Source organism: Macrobrachium nipponense, chromosome 26 (assembly GCF_015104395.2).
Source record: "Macrobrachium nipponense isolate FS-2020 chromosome 26, ASM1510439v2, whole genome shotgun sequence".
In the NCBI taxonomy this organism is placed as follows: Eukaryota; Metazoa; Arthropoda; class Malacostraca; order Decapoda; family Palaemonidae; genus Macrobrachium; species Macrobrachium nipponense.
Genome location: NC_087215.1, coordinates 18,907,836 through 18,926,896, shown reverse-complemented (window position 1 = coordinate 18,926,896; position 19,061 = coordinate 18,907,836). Strand labels below are relative to the sequence as shown.

Below are 19,061 nucleotides of genomic sequence, written 5' to 3'. Positions count from 1 at the left end.
CTTTTTTTGTCATTGCCTGAAGTTTAGTATGCAAGCATCAGAAATGAAAAAAAATATTATCATATATAAATATTGGAATATATGACCGCAAAAAAAAAAAGTCATATAATTGTATACAAATCACGCTGTGAGCAAAACAGTTAAAGCTAATGAGTTAATTATTTTTCCGTTGTATTGTACACTAAATTGCGATGATTTTAGTATATAACAAATTGTAAAACGATCAAAGCAACACAGAGAAAATATTATCACAATATGATGCATGAATTCGTAAAGCGCGGATGTAAAAAAAAGAAGTTTTAAAAATTCACCATAAATCGAAATCTTGTGTTAGAGACTTCCTGTTTGTTGCAAAATGAAGGTAATTTATTGAATATTACTAGACTGTAAGTGTTGTAGCTTACAATTGCAGTTTTCAACCATTTTGGTCGAGTTAAAGTTGACCGAAGGTCGATTTTTTTCTATTTATCATTATTTATATGAAAATATTTAAAAACTGATAAAAGCTACAACCATGGGTTGTTTTTAGTTTTTTCTACATGAAATTGCGCACATATTCATATATAAAACTTTATGTAACGGCTAATTTAAAATGGTGCAAATATTACGACAATCGGACGAAAAAATTTCTATTTTTTTCGGAAGCGTTAATGCGCCGACGTATGGAAAAAGTTTTTTTCATAAATTCACCATAAATCGAAATATTGTGCTAGGGACTAACAATTTGTTGCAAAATAAAGGTAAATGGTTGAATATTACTAGAATGTAATAGTTTTAGCTTACAATTGCGTTTTTTGACCATCTCGGTCGAGTCAAAGTTGACTGAAGGCGAAAATTTTGGCACTTGTTATTTATATGAAAATATTTCAAAACTGATAAAAGCTACAACCATGGGTTGTTTTTTGTTGTATTCTACATGAAATTGCACACATTTTCACATATAAAACTTTATGTAACGGCTAATTTAAAATGGTGCAAATATTACGACAATCGGTCAAAAAAAATGTCTAATTTTTTCGGATGAGTTACCGCGCGGATGTAAGGAAAATGTTTTTTTTACGTATACGTACAACTTACCTGGTAGTTACATATAGCTATAGTCTCTGACGTCACGGCAGAATTTCAAAATTCGCGGTAGCGCTAGTTGATAGGTCAGGTGATCCCTTCCCCCCCTGCCCCCTACCGGGGTACTAGGAACTATTCCAGCTAAGCTCAGATTTTTTCTGCTGTGCAGTAGGTAACTCCTGCTCCCTTTCGGTTGAATTTCTTCGTCGGTCGTATGATCTTCGTCAGGATTTTTTGTGAAGTACTCTGTATGATTCTGCGGTGAACGGTGTTGATTTACAGCTAGTTAGGCATTTTTGCTAGGAATATGTCGGATTCTAGTTTAGTTCATTATAGGTTTTGCAGCAAGGGCTGTAAAACAAGGTTGTGTAAGGCTAGTGTGGATCCTCATACCATTTGTGTGTTTTGTAGGGGTCAATCTTGCTGTGCAACCTTAGCCTGTGATGAATGCAAGGAGCTAACTGAGAAGGAGTGGAAGGCATTTAACAAGTATGTTAGGAAATTGGAAAGAGACAGAATTAGGAGAGCGTCAGCTAGGACTTCTTCTTTGGTGTCTCAGGAATTAGTTAGTCAGGAAGAATCTGTCACTAACATTCCGATTTCTAACCTTTCCCCCAACCCAGACTCTGTAATTCCCGAACCCGACACTGTTGCTGATCTTAAAGTCCAAATGGACTCTAAATTTAGTGTAATTCTCACTGCCATGGAGAAGATGAGCGAGACAGTTAAGTCACTGTCGAAAAAGGTGTTGAGTGCAGTGCCTAGTGCGAGTGTTGTGGAGGAGGTGACTGCTTGGCCCTCTCGTTCTCCTAGACCGAAGCCTCTGCCAGACTCCCCAGCCCCTGGGAGGAGACATGCTGACAGTCCAAGAAAGGCGAGCGGGACTTGCTCCCGAGCAGTTGCCCCCTCAAGCAGTTTTGTTGCTATTACCCAAACTGCTGCTGAGCGCCACCGAAAAGGCGACTCAGGGAAGTGTCTTTCCTCCGTTTCTAGTTCGGAGGACTCTCCGTGCAGGGGATGGCGTTTTCCGGACGAATCTCGCCCTTTGAAGAGAAGACGCAAGTTTTCTCCGGGACAAGTACCCAAGAAGAAACCTTCTTTCAGGTGACAGGAAGGTCCTTCGTGTAGTTTTTGGGAATCTCCTGAGAGGTTTTCATCTTCGCAGGAAGAATTTTTCAAGAGCAAGTCTCCCGCGCTTAAGGCAAAGCGTAATAAGAGAGCTTCTAGACTCGCTTTGTCTTCGACTGCCAAGCGTCATGATTCACGCTCGGATTCTCCCGTTTTGTCTTCTGCTGCTTCTCGTCGAGAATCAGCACCTCGAGAGGTGTTTAAGGTAGCGCCAGTTGACGCTTCCGCGTCTGTTCCTGCTGCTCCTACTTCTGCCAAGTCGGATGCTGCCGCTTTTGCGTCTGCTCCCCCTGTTTTCCTTCAAGATATGCAGTCTAAGTTAGACAATATCTTAGAGCTGCTAGGTCAATCGCAAACGTTGACGCGTAATGAAACTCGCGCTCAATCCAGTCGCTTTGACGCCAGACTCTCAGCTTACGCTCCCCAACGTCCACCCGCCCCACCCACTCTGCCGCCTGCGGTACAGCCGGGTACTCAGCAGATGCAACCAGTCCACGCTCCCCTTGCTGGAGCAGTGGATAGCAGATTGGATATTTTGTCAGGAGGAAGAACTGGGAGGTTCTGTCGGCCTTTCCCCAGTCTCTTCTAAAGAGAATCTCTGCGAAGAAGACTTTCTGGAAGCAGAGAAGGAGTCCGTACAGTCTAATTACAAACTACTCCTGAAATTTTTTGCCGACAACTTCTCGGAAGATTTCACTCCTGCCGCCCCTCCTTCTCCAGAATCGCAGTATGCGAGGGACACCAGGACGAGTTCCTCGCATTTGATGAAGCTGGTGCTTTCGATTTCAGCCAGAAAAGCGCTAAAGAAAGTGGATGATTGGCTTAGTGTGAAAAGGGATCAAGGGAGGACAGTTTTTTTTGTTTTCCTCCCTCCAAACTCTTCCAAGAGTAAAGTTTGGTACGAAACTGGGGAAACCTTCTCTCTGGGAGTTGCAAGATCGGCCCTTAATTCCGCCAAGATCTTTTTTACCTCGTCGGAAATGGATCATCTTTCCAAGAATGTTTTTAGGGTACTGGAAGAGATCAGTTTCCTTGATTGGTCCATTCGTGCTCTCGGGAGGAAGGTCAAGAGCTTTGGCCTGTTGGAGCAACAAATGTCGGAATTTGTGGGAGTGATGTCCTGTATCGATAAAGCCATCAGGGACAGTGCATCGGAGCTGGCTTCGGTATTCGCGATTGGAGTGCTGAGGAAACGACAATTGAGGTGCTCCTTCACTGCGAGAGGAGTATCACGTTCTCAAAAGTTGGCGTTACTGTTCGCTCCTTTAGATAAGCGCTTTCTGTTCCCGCAACCCTTAGTAGCGGAGATTGCGGAGTCGCCAGCTCAGAAAGCAACTCAAGACCTTATGGCGCAATCAACTAAGAAGCCAAGGACAGTACAAACTACAGTTTCCCGTCCTGCAACGAATCCGGAACCCGAGAAGCCCTTTCGGAACAGATCTTCCTCACGCCCTTTCTCCAAGACACGTGGAAGGACAAGATTCCTACCCAAAGCAATCAGACCTTCAACAACCAAAAAGTGAGTGTGTGTACCTCTGCACGCCATTAGGAGCCAGACTGCAAGAGTTTGGCAAGTCTGGGAGGAGAAGGGGGCGAAACCATGGACAGTTTCTGTCATCAAAGAGGGATACAGGATCCCGTTCGAAAAGATCCCTCACCTGTCGATGCTCCCGATCCCATTTCCTTCCTACTCGCAAAATTCAGGAAAATGATCTATCCTCGAGGAGGAAATAGTATCCCTTTTAGAAAAGAAAGCCATAGAGACGGTCGCTCTTCCACCTTCCCCAGGCTTTTACAACCGCCTCTTTCTAGTCCCCAAGTCATCGGGGGGTTGGAGACCAGTGCTAGACTTAAGTGCCTTGAACAAATTCGTACGCAAGACGAAATTCTCTATGGAGACCACCCAATCGGTGCTAGCTGCTCTTCGACAGGGGGATTGGATGGTCTCCATAGACTTGCAGGACGCATACTTCCACATCCCCATATATCCATCTTCAAGGAAGTATCTGCATTTCATGTTCAACGGAAGAGTGTTCCAGTTCAGGGCGATGTGCTTCGGTCTCTCGACAGCACCGCAGGTGTTTACAAGAGCTCTCACACCTGTGGCCAGATGGTTTCATTTGAGAGGAATCAGGATTTCTCTATACCTCGACGACTGGCTTCTTCGTTCGCAGTCGAAGGAGAAGTGTGCGAAGGATCTGCAAGTCACGCTTCAGTTAGCAAAGGAATTAGGTCTGATCGTGAACCACCAGAAATAACAATTGATCCCGTCCCAAGTCAGGACTTATTTGGGAGTACGGAAGGATTCAGTAGTTTTTTGGGCTTTTCCGTCCAATCAGCGGGTCAGTACGGGCCTTGAGAAAATACGAGACTTCATGAGGAAGTCGCAATGCTCAGCCAACGACTGGATGAGCCTGTTAGGGACGCTGGCTTCGTTGGAGCAGTTAGTTTTTCTGGGAAGATTACACATGAGACCTCTCCAATTCTATTTGAGAGAGCACTGGGAACGAAAGAAGGTGCCAGATTCTTTCGTTTTTCCAATCCTGGAAGGAATCAAGCTGCAACTGAATTAGTGGAACTCGGAGGAAAGACTGTTACGAGGGAAATCCCTCCATCTGTTGAGCCTGAACCTCGAACTGTTTGCTGATGCATCAGATTGGGGATGGGGAGCTACGCTACAGGACAGGGAGGCTTCGGGCCTGTGGTCTCCAGAAGAGAGGGAATTGCATATCAACGTAAAGGAACTGAGAGCAATTCATCTAGGTTTGATGAAGTTCGAGTCAGTCGTCCGGAACAAAGTGGTCCTTGTGAACTCGGACAACACCACGGCCCTGTCGTATATAAAAAAAGCGGGGGGGGGGGCTCACTCCTTTTCGTTATGCGAAGCGACGAAAGAACTACTGCTGTGGGCGGAAACGATCAACGTAACTCTCCTTACAAAGTTCATCCAGGGAAAGCTAAACATAAGAGCAGACCAACTCAGCCAGAGGAATCAAGTTTTAGCGACCAAATGAATGTTACACGACCATGTATGACGTCTACTGTGGTCTCTTTGAGGCCAACTGATGGTGGATTTATTCACCACCAAGAACTTTTGACTTCCTCTTTACTGCTCTCCGGTATCGAACAGCCAAGCCCTTTCGGTGGATGCGATGATGTTCAATTGGTTGGACCTGGACCTATACGCTTTCCCACCGTTCAAGTTAATAGGAGCAGTTCTAAACAAGTTCGTGAACCATCGGAACACAAGAATGACTGGTGGCCCCATTCTGGCCAGTGAGGGAATGGTTCCTGGGACTCCTACATCTCTTAATAGATTTCCTGAGAAGACTACCCAAATGAATAGATCTACTCAGACAACCGCACTACAGGAGATTCAACAAAAACCTATCCGCTCTACGGCTGTCTGCATTCAGACTATCCAACGTCTCCTCCGAGAGAAAGGATTTTCGAGGGGAGTTGCGAAGTCTATTGCAGCAGCAAGGAGATCCTCGTCATCCAAAGTTTATCAGTCCAAGTGGGTTAATTTAGAGACTAGTGCAAACAATCTGGAGTCTTTTCTCCTTCATCTGCATCAAGTGCGCCGTCTTTCTCTTTCGACAATTAAGGGATACCGTTCTATGCTTGCCTCAGTGTTTCGCCATAGGGGCATTGAGGCTTCAAGCAACCAGGATTTGATGGATTTGCTTAAATCTTTTAATACATCCAAGGCTCAGTCTCCAAAACTAATATCATGGAATTTGGATGTGGTCTTAAAGTGGCTGATGTCTTCCAAGTTTGAACCTCTGGGGTCTAGTTCGCTTCGAGACCTTACGAGGAAGACTATTTTTCTGGTTGTGCTCGCTACAGCTAAAAGAGTCAGCGAACTGCAAGCACTAGACAAAAGAATTGGCTTTGCGGAAGGAAAAGCAGTATGTTCCTTTATTTTAAACTTTGTAACGAAGAATGAGGATCCTTCTCGACCATGGCCACGCTCTTTTGATATTCGAAGCCTACGGATTTAGTGGGAAGGGAACAGGAGAGACTTCTCTGCCCAGTGAGGGCGCTTAAATATTATTTAAAACGCACCAAGACGATCTGAGGTAATCTCTGGTGCTCGGTCAAGGATCCGTCAAGGCCCCTTTCCAAGAATGCTATGTTGTTCTTTTTAAGGGACTTAATTACAGAGGCGCACACGCATCTGCAAGAGAGAGAAACAACCATGGCGAGAGTAAAAGCGCATGAAGTGAGAGCAATGGCGACTGCTCTAGCACATAAAAAGAACCTGTCTCTAGAGGCGATACTCAAGGCCACATACTGGGGGTGTAAGTCAAGTGTTTGCATCATTTTACCTTAGTGACGTGCAAACAAGTTTTGAAAATTGCAGTACCTTAGGTCCCTTTGTAGTGACTGGCACAGTGTTGTGGGAGGGAACGTAGGAAGTCATTCCTTCCTTACTTTTATTATTGTGGTGGTTTGGTTTTTACGGTTGCCTGAGAGAACGGAGACTATTAGAGTTCTCCTCAGTCAAATTAGGGTAAAGATGAAGTGTGTTCTAAGGTTAGTTTTTAATCGTTTGGGGTTAGGTGATCCCTCCTTATTTCTTCGTTGTGGTACTGCGCCCAGAGTAGGGGCATTTTGGATGTCGTATCGCATACAGGTCACGCCCTAGTCGACATGCACTCCTGTAAGCAACCAGCGACCAGGTCCATACACCCCACTGTTGCTCTAAGGTTAGCGGATTACAGAGGCAGTAATCGCTAATTTGGCTACCTTAGCAGGTAAGGAACTATTTCAGTCTTCTTATTCAATTCTATTAAGCAGTAGTTAGCTGTCACTGACCCACCTCCTAAAGGTGTCAATCAGCTATATGTAACTACCAGGTAAGTTGTATACGTAAAAATGACATTTTTATGCTAAAATAATGTTTTACGTATACTTACCTGGTAGTTACATAACTAAAGCCCACCCTCCTCCCCTCTGTGGACAGGTAGGCATAAAAAATCTGAGCTTAGTTGGAATAGTTCCTAGTACCCCGGTAGGGGGCCGGGGGGAAGGGATCACCTGACCTATCAACTAGCGCTACCGCGAATTTTGAAATTCTGCCGTGACGTCAGAGACTATAGCTATATGTAACTACCAGGTAAGTATACGTAAAACATTATTTTAACATAAAAATGTCATTTTTTTTTTCATAAATTCACCATAAATCAAAATATTGTGTTAGAGACTTCTAATTTGTTGCAAAATAAAGGTAAATGACTGAATATTACTAGAATGTAAGACTTTTAGCTTACAATTGCATTTTTCAACCATTTCGGTTGAGTCAAAGTAGACCGAAGGTTGATATTTTGGGCCTTTCATCATTATTTATATGAAAATATTTCAAAACTGATAAAAGCTACAACCATGGGTTGTTTTTTTGTTGTATTCTACATAAAATTGCACACATTTTCATATATAAAACTTCATTTAACGGCTAATATAAAACTGTGCAAACATTACGACAATCGGACGAAAAAATTTCTGATTTTTTCGGAAGAGTTACCGCCAGGACGTAAGGAAAAAGTTTTTTTCATAAATTCACCATAAATCGAAATATTGTGCTAGAGACTTCCAATTTAATGTAAAATGAAGGTAAATGATTGAATATTACTAGAATATAAGAGTTTTAGCTTACAATTGCGTTTTTCGACCATTTCGGTAGTCAAAGTTGACCGAAGGTTGAAATTTTGGCACTTATCGTTATTTATATGAAAATATTTCAAAACTGACAAAAGCTACAACCATGAGTTGTTTTTTGTTGTATTCTACATGAAATTGTGCACATTTTCATATATAAAACTCTATGTAACGGCTAATATAAAAGGGTGCAAAAATTATGTCAAAGTGACAAAGTAATTTCCAAGATGTGTCGCTGATGCTTTTTAGTGTGAGAAGAAAGAAATTCACGCTTGCGTGCCTGGGTAAAGATTGTAAACAAAACAACAGCTCGATTCGTGAACTCCCAGCATCCCCCAAGGTGCGTGATTCAAAAGTTTTCGCCTAGTAGGCCTATAACTATTTTTCCGCGAATTAAAAGAAAAAAATTTTTCGTCGAAGTTTCGTACATCGGTTCGGCACCCAACACAATTCTCGTCAACGTTTAATACGTCCAATCGGCGTTAAAAGGGTTAAATCCTTTATGGACCTCTTTTTCCACTGATCTTCCTCAGTACTAGTTAGTTTCCACATCCACAGCAAGGTAGTCTAGGTACTTTACCACCGAGGTAGCCTCATTACTGTGTTTCTGTTGGAATCTTGTCATACTTATCAGTGAAGGTCTTGTAATTCTGATTCAGTTTAAGGAAATTTTAAGAATGACATTAGAGGGTCAGATTTGCAAATTGATTAAAATTCTAAGTAAACTTATTTGGGATGAATCTTATCTACTGTAAAAAAAATTAAATAAAAAATAGCTTATACATATCTCTGCACCAATAGGCAAGGATACAAGCTATTTTTAACAGTAGGTAAGTATCTGAATAATAAATACTATTATGAAATTTTATATTTCTTTTTTTTTATGCAATTATAGTATCTTATTTCTTAGGATTAGTAATTTTTCTTGCAATTTCCATGTAAATACAAAATTAACATATGAAAACTGGTAAAAACCTCCAAATTGCATTCTTGTCCAGTAAAATTTAGATTATACTGTTTGTTCTCTTTCTAAAATTAGCCAGTTGCATCTCATATCAGCCAAAGGTAAAAAATGTGTACAGTATGCAAAAATTATCCCTTGACTGGAAAAAATAGTTAATGAGACAGAATCAAAAGTTCCTATGGTTAAATAGAAAATAACGATTTTGCAGATAGTTTTATTTGAAAAATATATGTTGGTCATGATTATTTTTTATTAGTCAGAAGAGGAAGCCTATTCATAATGGGCCATTGACTTGAAATTCAAGCTTCCAGAGAATGTGGTGCATTTGAAAGACATAACAGAAGGTAATAGGATATATAGAAAGGAGAGATCAGTTGTTAAAGAAGAAAAATGCAGAAATTGAGTAATGGTTGAGGCTCTTGTAAAACATAGATGTTCTTTTGACAGTTATTGCTGGTTAAAAAGATATTTTGATAAGTCTGGAGCATTTTTACTAAAAATGTCACTCAGATGTGTGAAATTGTGAAGAGACAATTACCATTAATATAGTAAACATAATTGGTAGTACGTATTCTTTATGCCCAATTACTTGATAGTTTGAATAGGCCAGAATGTTAGGAAATCCAGTCTGCTTTGAATATACTATTTTGATAGGGCCCTTACTAATTTGGAAATAATGTTATGCTCATTTTTTACCCAAAAGAGTCAAACAGTGAGGTTGAAACATTCTTGTTTTATCCCACCTTGAACCACCCGTCTGCAGTCTAACTGGGTTAGAAGTATAACTGGCGGGTCGGTCACACGACGCCAAGGGCATTCTGGGTATACATGCCCCGTGACCTGGTATAGATGCCAAAAGTCCCTGGATCGCACAAGTTTAATTTTAATTCTATGGGTTTCCAGCTTTGCCCTAGTTAATCCTAATGTTAAGACCTCAGGTTTGTTAGTTATGAAAAATACAAATTAGTTACAAATTTGTCATTTTAGATTTTGAGTTTTGACTAGATGCTGTACAATGTACATGGGCAACAGCAGCCAGTACATGGGCAACACAGCCAATGTGTCTTTGAGGGCCCTTTGGAAATTTCCCAGCATACTGAAATCACTGGTAACAAAATTAACTGGACTTGGTCTACTTTAATCTTCTAAAGTTCTTGTGTTGGCAAGTGAAACAAACAAACAAATAATATTAATACATCAGAGGGTCAAGTGGGATGGAGAACCTAAGGATGGTTTACTAATATAAACTAAAAAATGTAAATCCCTATAACCATTGACAGCCACAAAATTTCCCAGCATTAATTCAAATCATGTCCACCACAAGAAGGGATGGGTTAGTTTACAGAAAATGTAATTAAATTTTTTGGAAGCAACTTATCTATGCAAGCAGTTATTTTCCCAAATGCAGCATAGTAAGTCTAAACCTTAATAAGGGTTGACTTGAAAACTTCTGCAAAATAGCAAGAGTGGCAAAATCCCAAAGTTCTCCCAGAATTCACAATTTAATAAATAATTTTCAAGTATAGCCATCTCATTAATAAAGGTAATAGCAAACATGTTAGATACCATAAAAATAAAATTACGCTGGTAATTTTTTTTTACATTTTTTAGACCATGCATCATTTTATATATATATATATATCTATATCTTATATATATGATATTATATATAATTATATATATAATTATATTATAATAGATATAGAGATAGATATAGATATTATTATATACTATATATATATATAAAATATATATCTATCATATCTATAGATATAGATATATGAATAATTATCACATCACCGTGATTCATATAAATCATTCGAGCTACAAATGTCCTTTAATATATAATTCACTCTACAGTGGTTTGATCCCATGAGGGGACGAAATTATTGTCAACTAAAAAATTCCCCTTTGGTACATAACATGTATATGAAAATATGTCAATTCCGAGGTAGAGCGAATTAGATATTAAAGGACATTTGTAGCTCGAATGATATACTATATATATATATATATATATATATATATATATATATATATATATATATATATATATCTATATATCTATCTATATATCTATCTATCTATACTATCTATATATATATATATATATCTATATCTATCTATCTATCTATCTATATACAAATCTATATATATATCTATATATATCTATATATCTACACACACACATATATATTATATATATATATATATATATATATATATATATATACAGGCGGTCCCTGGGTTACGACGGGTCCGGCTTACGACGTTCCGACGCTTTTTCTTAAATATTCATTGAAAATTCCGCCCTGGGTTACGACGCTTGTTCCGAGGTTACGACGCTGACGCCTCCAACGCTCAGAGTTTACGACGCTTTTAAAAAACGCATACTATGATAAGAATCCTTTATAGTTTAGCACAGTTCTCTCTCTCTCTCTCTCTCTCTCTCTCTCTTTGTATTTTCCGACGAAAATAATCACTAATTAGTGTATTTTGATGTTTATTTTCATGACTAAATACATTTTTATTATACAAAAATGATTTACTAATTTTCAAATATTAATTTTGATTAATACTGTATTAGTAAGTTTAATAAGTTGAAATGATATCACATAATAAAAATAATAATTCTCTCTCTCTCTCTCTCTTCTCTCTCTGTACTACAAAGATGTATGTTTTTTTGTATGATAAATAAATGATGTACTATTTTCAAATATTAATATTAATTTATACAGCAATAATGTCAATTCATTAAAGAAAATACCATAGTGAATTAGTAAGATTTTAACTTATATTTAAAAAATTATGGAAGAATGAAGGAAATCCCAGTCTTCTCTCAGTAACCCTTTCTCGAGATCCAGGTACTAAAACTGTCAGATGTATCAAGTTCTGTGACAGCCAGGAGGGGGAAGAGCTGCAGTGTTGCAATCACTGGTCTCTCATTTACTGAGACTCAAGATTTTTTATGTACTTGTACTATTTGTTTTTAATACTTTCAAATAATAATAATAACTGTAATTACAAAATTCATATGTGATAGTATTTTAAAGAAATACAATACGCACTAATCTATCCATGTCACTTTTAATTAAGGCCATTTTGCCACACAAGATAATAATGTGTCATAGTGGTAACTCCCTCCCTCTCTTTCGCTGGAAGCATTATAAGTATTTTTTGAGAGAACAGAGAGAGATAAACACTCTCTCTCTCTCTTTTACCGAGATGAAAGAATTTTTATGGTACTAGTATGTAAAATGTTTATTGATAATTTCAGTTATTTAATAATAATAATAATAATAAAACTTTATTTACAAAATTCATAATGGTCGTATTTTAAAGAGATGAAAATGACCTTTCCATTTCACTTGTAAGGATAATTCCTCTTTCTTACTGAGATGAGAGAATTTTTATGGTAGATGCACGTGTTTATTATATTTTCAAATAATAATAATAATAATAGAAGTAGTAATAATACGATAACTAATTTCAAAAGAAAATTCTTCCGTTTCTACCTCAACTCCAGTGACACTCGGAGCTTAACAATGCCATACAATGGTCAACGAATTTAATGGTTTTATGTAATTCTCTCTCTCATCTCCTCTCTCTCTCTCTCTCGTCTCTCTCGCTCTCTCAGTCTCTCTCTCTCTCTCTTACTGAAGATGAGATCATTTTCTTGGACATGTATGTAATAAGTTTATCATTAATATTTTCCAATAATAATACTATTAACTGTAAGTACAAAATTCATATCTGAGTATTTTAAATACAATAATCATTCCATTTCTCTCTTTTAAATACTGTAAGGACAACTCTCTCTCTCTCTCTCTCTCTCTCCACAAGATACTTGTCATACATTTGGTGTTTCTATTTCTTCCTTTTATCTCTCTCGCTCTCAGCAAAAGAATTGATAGACAGACAAACATAATTGCACAGTCCTCTCTTTCTCTCTTCTCTGGAGAAATATATGTATTTATTGGAGGGGGAAAAAGTTGCTTACAGACTTCATTTCAATCTATTGAAACAGTAAGGAGTTATTTCTCTCTCTCTCTCTCTCTCTCTCTTATTTTAATGAAAATTACAGTAATTTGTGAATACAGTGTTGCACATGAAAAGTAAATTAGTGATAATTTTAGAGATACGGCCCTAAGAAAAATTGCAAATTAGTGAAATTTTCCCTGTGGACATGTTTTCAAGAACGTCGTTCCGGCTTACGACGATTTTCGGATTACGACGCGTCTTAAGAACGGAACCCCCGTCGTAACCCGGGGACTGCCTGTATATATATATTACATAGAGTACTTGAAGTAGTTTGAGGTTATACTTTATACTTTACACGCAGAGTATACTAATAAAATTATCATGCGGCTGTCCATACCTGTTGTACAGTATATGCTACAATCTTAAGATTTCACAAGGTGTATACACTTAGTAATGTGAATGAATATACCTCGAAATTCAGAAATAATTGGTTGGTTCTATTTTCAAGGGGAGAGGAGTATGGTTTTTTTTATCATAAAAATAAAAAACTTTCTGCAGTGTGATAATTCTGTTCATGATTTTATTTTTTTTTTTTTTGAACTGGGATTGCAGCCAATCTATCAATGTTGGTTTGTTTGTTTGCAGGAGGTGGTAGCAGCGAAAATGTAGGCAGCTCTGTCCGTCGTTCTTCTAGTAAGGATAAAGATAGGAAGTTAGTTCGTCGTTCCTCAAGTAAAAAAGATAAAGAAAATGGGGGCCGAGGAAGGTCCTCAAGTGCTGACATAAAGACCCCTCCTCATGGTGGGGATTATATGTCCAGCCCAAGACGACGAGCAACTCCCCCTGGACCCGATCCTTCGCCTGCCCTCACAGATCATGATTGTACAGAAACTGATGTCCAGAGAGTGCATGTCTCCTTAACATATAAGCCTAGAATATGAGACAGGGAAAATGGGGTGGAAAGAGATATTACAATACAAGTAGGTTGTCCACCAGGGTGTAGAGAATGCATTGTCACCAAAGAGGAGGAATTTCGGTTTACGAAACGTTGGTGGATAACAGTGTTCACCTACTTGACACAAGCCATAGGCACTGCCATGCTACCATCACCTGGAGAAACTAGGAAGACATCTGCTTTAACTCCATCAGCATTGCAGGGTCATCCTACATTTGGAGGCAGATGACAGAAGGAAAATTTGTGAACTGGCAATTATACTCACGTGGACCTCTAGTGATTATTTTTATTATCATGATTATTATTATTATTATTGTTGTTGTTTTTTCCCCAATTTCTATGGAACCAAGGATCAAAATGTATTGAAATCGTCCCTCCTACTGCCACAGAACTTGTGTAGCATTAAGTTTTTGATGACCAAGGCTCTTGAGTTAGGAGTTGGCTTGTGTCCAAAGTACAAAATGAGCTTGAAAGTTCCCAGGTCATGACATGGACTGGTTGTGATACAGAGAAACACACATGTTGGATCTTGCTAGTCATGCCACCGCCAAAGAGTTTGTAGCACAGATTGCAGTGGTTCCAATTCTGCTTCAATAGCATACTACCATTCTTTTCTTCTCTTTCTTAGCTTTTCTCTCTTTTCTCTCAAATTTAGTACAAGTGACTAAGGCTTTAATTGCTAGTACCACCTTTCACATGTGATTTGGCTGTCTCATGTTGTAGCAACCTGAAGTCCACAAGCAAACATGACAAGACAGCCAAAAGAATGATGTGCCTGGCTGCTGCTGTATTGCTCCTCTGACTGACTGACTGACTGGAGTCCTTAGGAAAGGGCTCTGTATGTGTACCTGTCTAGTTACTTCTCTTGCTTCTCAATATGCGGGCATCCACTGGGGAGCAGCACATTCCAATGTACATGCCACAAAAATGTAAAACCTCCTCATCATGTCTGTGCTAACAGCAGGGAGTAGCCTGTTAAAAGAGAATGTCAAAGTGAATCAGAAGGAAAAATACGTAAAGCATTTTCCATATCTTTATACATGTTGTTGACTGGGTCAGAGTATGCAAACATTCCGTCTGAATCTGGAGATTAGGTATGTTGTTTCTTGTGCAAATAAACTGTATCAGTTTTACCACTTCCTCGGCACATATTCAGTAATTATGATGATTTTGGAATTGAACTAAAATTCAGAGGCTTTAATTAAAAATGAACTGTTTAATTTATAAAGAATATCATGGTACTGCAGTATACTGAAATTAGTGCACTTTAAATTTCAAGGGAAAGCAGCACCTGTTTAAATATGTTGCTGAGGTGGTGGTGACAATTGGTGTGTGTGTCATGGAGTGAACCAGTGGAGGGACCCTTTTTATCAGTATCATTAAAAGGCTCAAGAAATATTTTGCCAGGCCTGTCATATCTTCAAAAGAGGCAGGATACCAGCTGTTCATGCTTTTTCACCAGTAGCAACAGCCAATTGTCCATCATGATTTTTGATGTGAGCCTCCTCACTGCCAGCATGGTGTATGTGTAGGGTTTATAATTTTTCAGGAACATTTGTTAGCACTGAAATGCATACTTAGAGAACTGATCAGCTCTGATAAACACTGCCATTAGCAACACCCCAGGGACAATGAAACGTCATTTAGTGAGTGTAGTATGACCATTACAGCATAAAATATGATTATTACCAAAATGACCCTGAAATTCATGATGGCTGGCAGGCCGTCAAGTGGAAAAAATGGACTCTCAAACCTGGAGAGTTATTGAAAAGGTGAAGTAGCCAAGTGTCCAGAGGTATTATGGGCAGTCTTGTATGCTGCCTGTCACGTAAAAAAAAATTTAAAAAAATAAAAAAAAAATAATTTTAAAAGTGACATCCATGTGTTCCTTCTACCTCTTTCTTGGCTGTTTGGAACACTATGACCTGTGGAGTGTATCCCACGTTCATGGTTTTACTCTGTCTGCAATCTCGTGTATGCTTTGTATATTACAGTATTTTAAGCCCCCTTTTGTGGGGATGTCACAGTTGAACTTTTTAACTCAAGTGTAAAATTGACTAATTGGCTCAACCTGACTAAAGTGCAATTTGATCTACAAATACAAATGTTAAATATTGATGGGTGGGAAGTACTAAACAAATTTCATGGAAGTTAAATTCTATATTTTTATCATTTTTCATCTCTGGTCTCCTAACCTGTGATTTCATTCACTTAACATGTTGCATGTTTATCAACACGTATAAGTAGAAAGCTTATTTGTAGGGTTTTTTATGTGGGTAACGTGGCGTGTACATGAGCCATCAGGTGTCATAGAGGATGACAGCGTGTCTTTAGGGTTGCAGCAGATTAGCGGATAGTTTTGATTCCTTGGAATCAGTTGAGGAAGTGTAATTATTTGTGTTTATATGTTATGTACTATTTGTAGCTTTTAAGAAGAAAAGGTAATGGGAAGCTGATGGTCTGCCCCCTATGGACACGGATGGTTTTACTAAGTGAGGGACCTCCATTGGGCTCAGGGTGGTCTCACATTTAAGCAACATAACCTTACCCATCCTAAATGAAACCAACAGCTCACTTTGGTACCCACATACCCTCTCCCCCACCATTTTGTATCTTGTACTCATAGTTTTGCATTTTTAATTGTGTATGTACTACACTTGATTCTGTAATGATATGCTTTTTTAAATTATTGGTGACCTTGAATAAATGAAAAGTTTCTTTTTGACTTTTTATTGATGCCTCAAATTACTTACGATAAATATGGCGGGTTCCAGGATCATAGTACTTATGATGATTATGGCGGGTTCCAAGATATTCTGTGACATTTGATCAGTTTTAAAAACATTTGAGTGTGACATCATGAAACTAATGTTGAATCCTGTGCCTCAATCTATGCTTTCAGAATACATATTTTAGTTTATTCAAAGTTGTTAATTACTGGGAAATAGTGAAGTCAAAGTTCAGAGCTTATCAGGTTGAGTGTTTTCCTTTGTAACAGTTTATTCATAGTAACTAGATCTACTGAGCAACTGCAAAATGTACAGTAACAATAGTAAAACAGGTATTAACTGTTATATCCATCTTTTTATAAAACAATCTTCCTTTCATTTGTGTGAAATGCAGTGCTATATGTACTATCAATCACAGAAAATATAGATTTAAAGCTTCACAGCCCTTGTAGAAACAATGCAGACTGTTGGTAACGAATGACCTATTCAGTCTTGGTGCTTGGACATCTGTCCTTAATTAACATCAGTTACAGTGTGGCCTACTGTGGAGATACTGGTCTCTGTATTACCAGAATGCTTCATTACAAAATGTTTAGTTTTCAGCTTTGTTTTTCGTTTTAAAGATGTGTCCAAGCTTTTAGCATCAATTTGGATGTTATAACTTAGGAGGATTGAAATGTCATCATGAGAAAATTCTTGAAATGGTCTTCAAAAAAAACTTTCTAACCTTTACAGTGGCCTATACAGTCCTTTAAATTTGAAAGTTAAAGCTGAAGTAAATAATCTGCAGAATTCTTTGGCTAATTAAAAACTCCGCAGAAGTAAACAAAGGTAAAACATCATGCATGAAGATGAATCATGGTTTCACAAGAGGTGCTAAGGACTGCATGATATACTTGGGAATACTATAAAAGATTTTCTAATTGGAGTAAAAAGGGAAGTTAAGAAGTCTTATGACAGGCAGGCATGTCTTACCTTCTGTTACTGGTGATGAGAAGACTTGGAGGAGGACCCAGGGAATCTAGGAGAAAGGGATTGATTGATTGATTGTCTATTAAAACTGGCATCGCAACATCTAGGTTATTGACACCGAAATATGGGGAAAGGGAATGGATGAAGATCTGGAAGTGATGAGAATCAGATGATTCATTCTACAATTATAATTGGTAGTCTCCAGATTGTGCTTCAGTATTCTTGACCCTTTCTGGCACGGAAATACTATTAATCCATTCCAGCCACTCAATAAAAATACACAAATTTTTGTTGTTATGTTGTTTTTGAATAAGAAAAATATACTTTATAAATAAATAATGTATAAAAAAACAATAATGCCCAAAACACAAATACGGGGGTCCAGTGTGCGTGTGCATGTATGCATGTATATATATATATATATATATATATATATATATATATATATATATATATATATATATATATATATATATATATATATATAATATATACTATATATATATATATATATATATATATATGTATATATATATATATATATATATATATATATACACACACACAGTGGACCCTCGTATTTGCGTTCTGGGCATTATTATTTTTATACATTATTTGTTATTTATAAAGTAAGCACGTACATTTTTCTTATTTAAAAACAACATAACAAAAATTGGTGTATTTTTATCGAGTATATAAAATATATATATGTATATAAAATATATACAGTAGTGCCTCAGGTTACGAAATTAATCCGTTCATAAGTGGCCTTCGTAACCAGATTTTTTCATAGCTAGAACGACATTTTACATGTAAATTGCCTAATTCGTTCCAAGCCCTAAAAAACACCACAGTAAATTTTATAATAAAGCTAAATTGACCAATAAACAATGAAACACAACAATATGGACCATTCAATATTTAACCTAACCGTTACTGTACCTGTAAATAAAGTGTATTAGTCTACAGGGTACAAGAAATACTGCGTACATGTACGTACGTATGTAGTAAAATGTGGAACCTTACCTTTCGAGCGAGGTGATGTCCAAAAGTGGCGACAGAGCGGGAGGACAAACGGCAGAAAAATGAACACTTAACTTTACAAAACACATTAAAAAATGGCAGAAAACATTAACACTAAACTTTACGAAACACATCAACAAATGGAAGAAAACTAGCACTTCTTGATTATCTCCATCTTCGTCTACATAGAAAACATCCTCTTCTTTCCGTGAACTTCAGTAACATTCTTGGGACCCATGGCTAATAACGTAAGTCATTAAGTTTACACACAACACGATAAAGTAACTTATAGTACAATGAAAGCGAAATCACTAACAAATTTACATTAACAAACGAAATATATGTGAACGAATGAATTCCAGGTGTTTACGATAACACTGCTGCAAAAAATGGTCAAGGAATGCCTTTACACAGAGGCATGATGGGACAGATGCTGACCAATAGGAGAGCGGGAGGATGGTGGCGAGTCTACTGAGTTGGCGGCTCGCCAGTTTTAAAATTGTTCTCGGCGGCCCGGGCGAATCTCGGACTTTACCCTTTTGCAACCTGAATTATTTTCGTACACAAAAGCAAAAAAATCTCT

At 38.0% G+C, this 19,061-nt stretch overlaps 1 protein-coding gene across 14 annotated transcripts in view; it reads left to right on the top strand.

Annotated features, from left to right (window-relative positions):
• The window catches only part of LOC135200021 (unconventional myosin-IXa-like), a 137,221-nt gene extending 120,749 nt beyond the window's left edge, over nt 1-16,472 (top strand). For all 14 annotated transcript variants that reach the window (XM_064228247.1, XM_064228244.1, XM_064228246.1 and 11 more), the window contains one exon: nt 13,445-16,472. In XM_064228247.1, the coding sequence (XP_064084317.1) occupies nt 13,445-13,740 (296 nt within the window). In that variant the 3' untranslated portion in view covers nt 13,741-16,472. The remainder of the gene's footprint in view (nt 1-13,444) is intronic.
• The last annotated feature ends 2,589 nt before the right edge of the window (nt 16,473-19,061 follow it).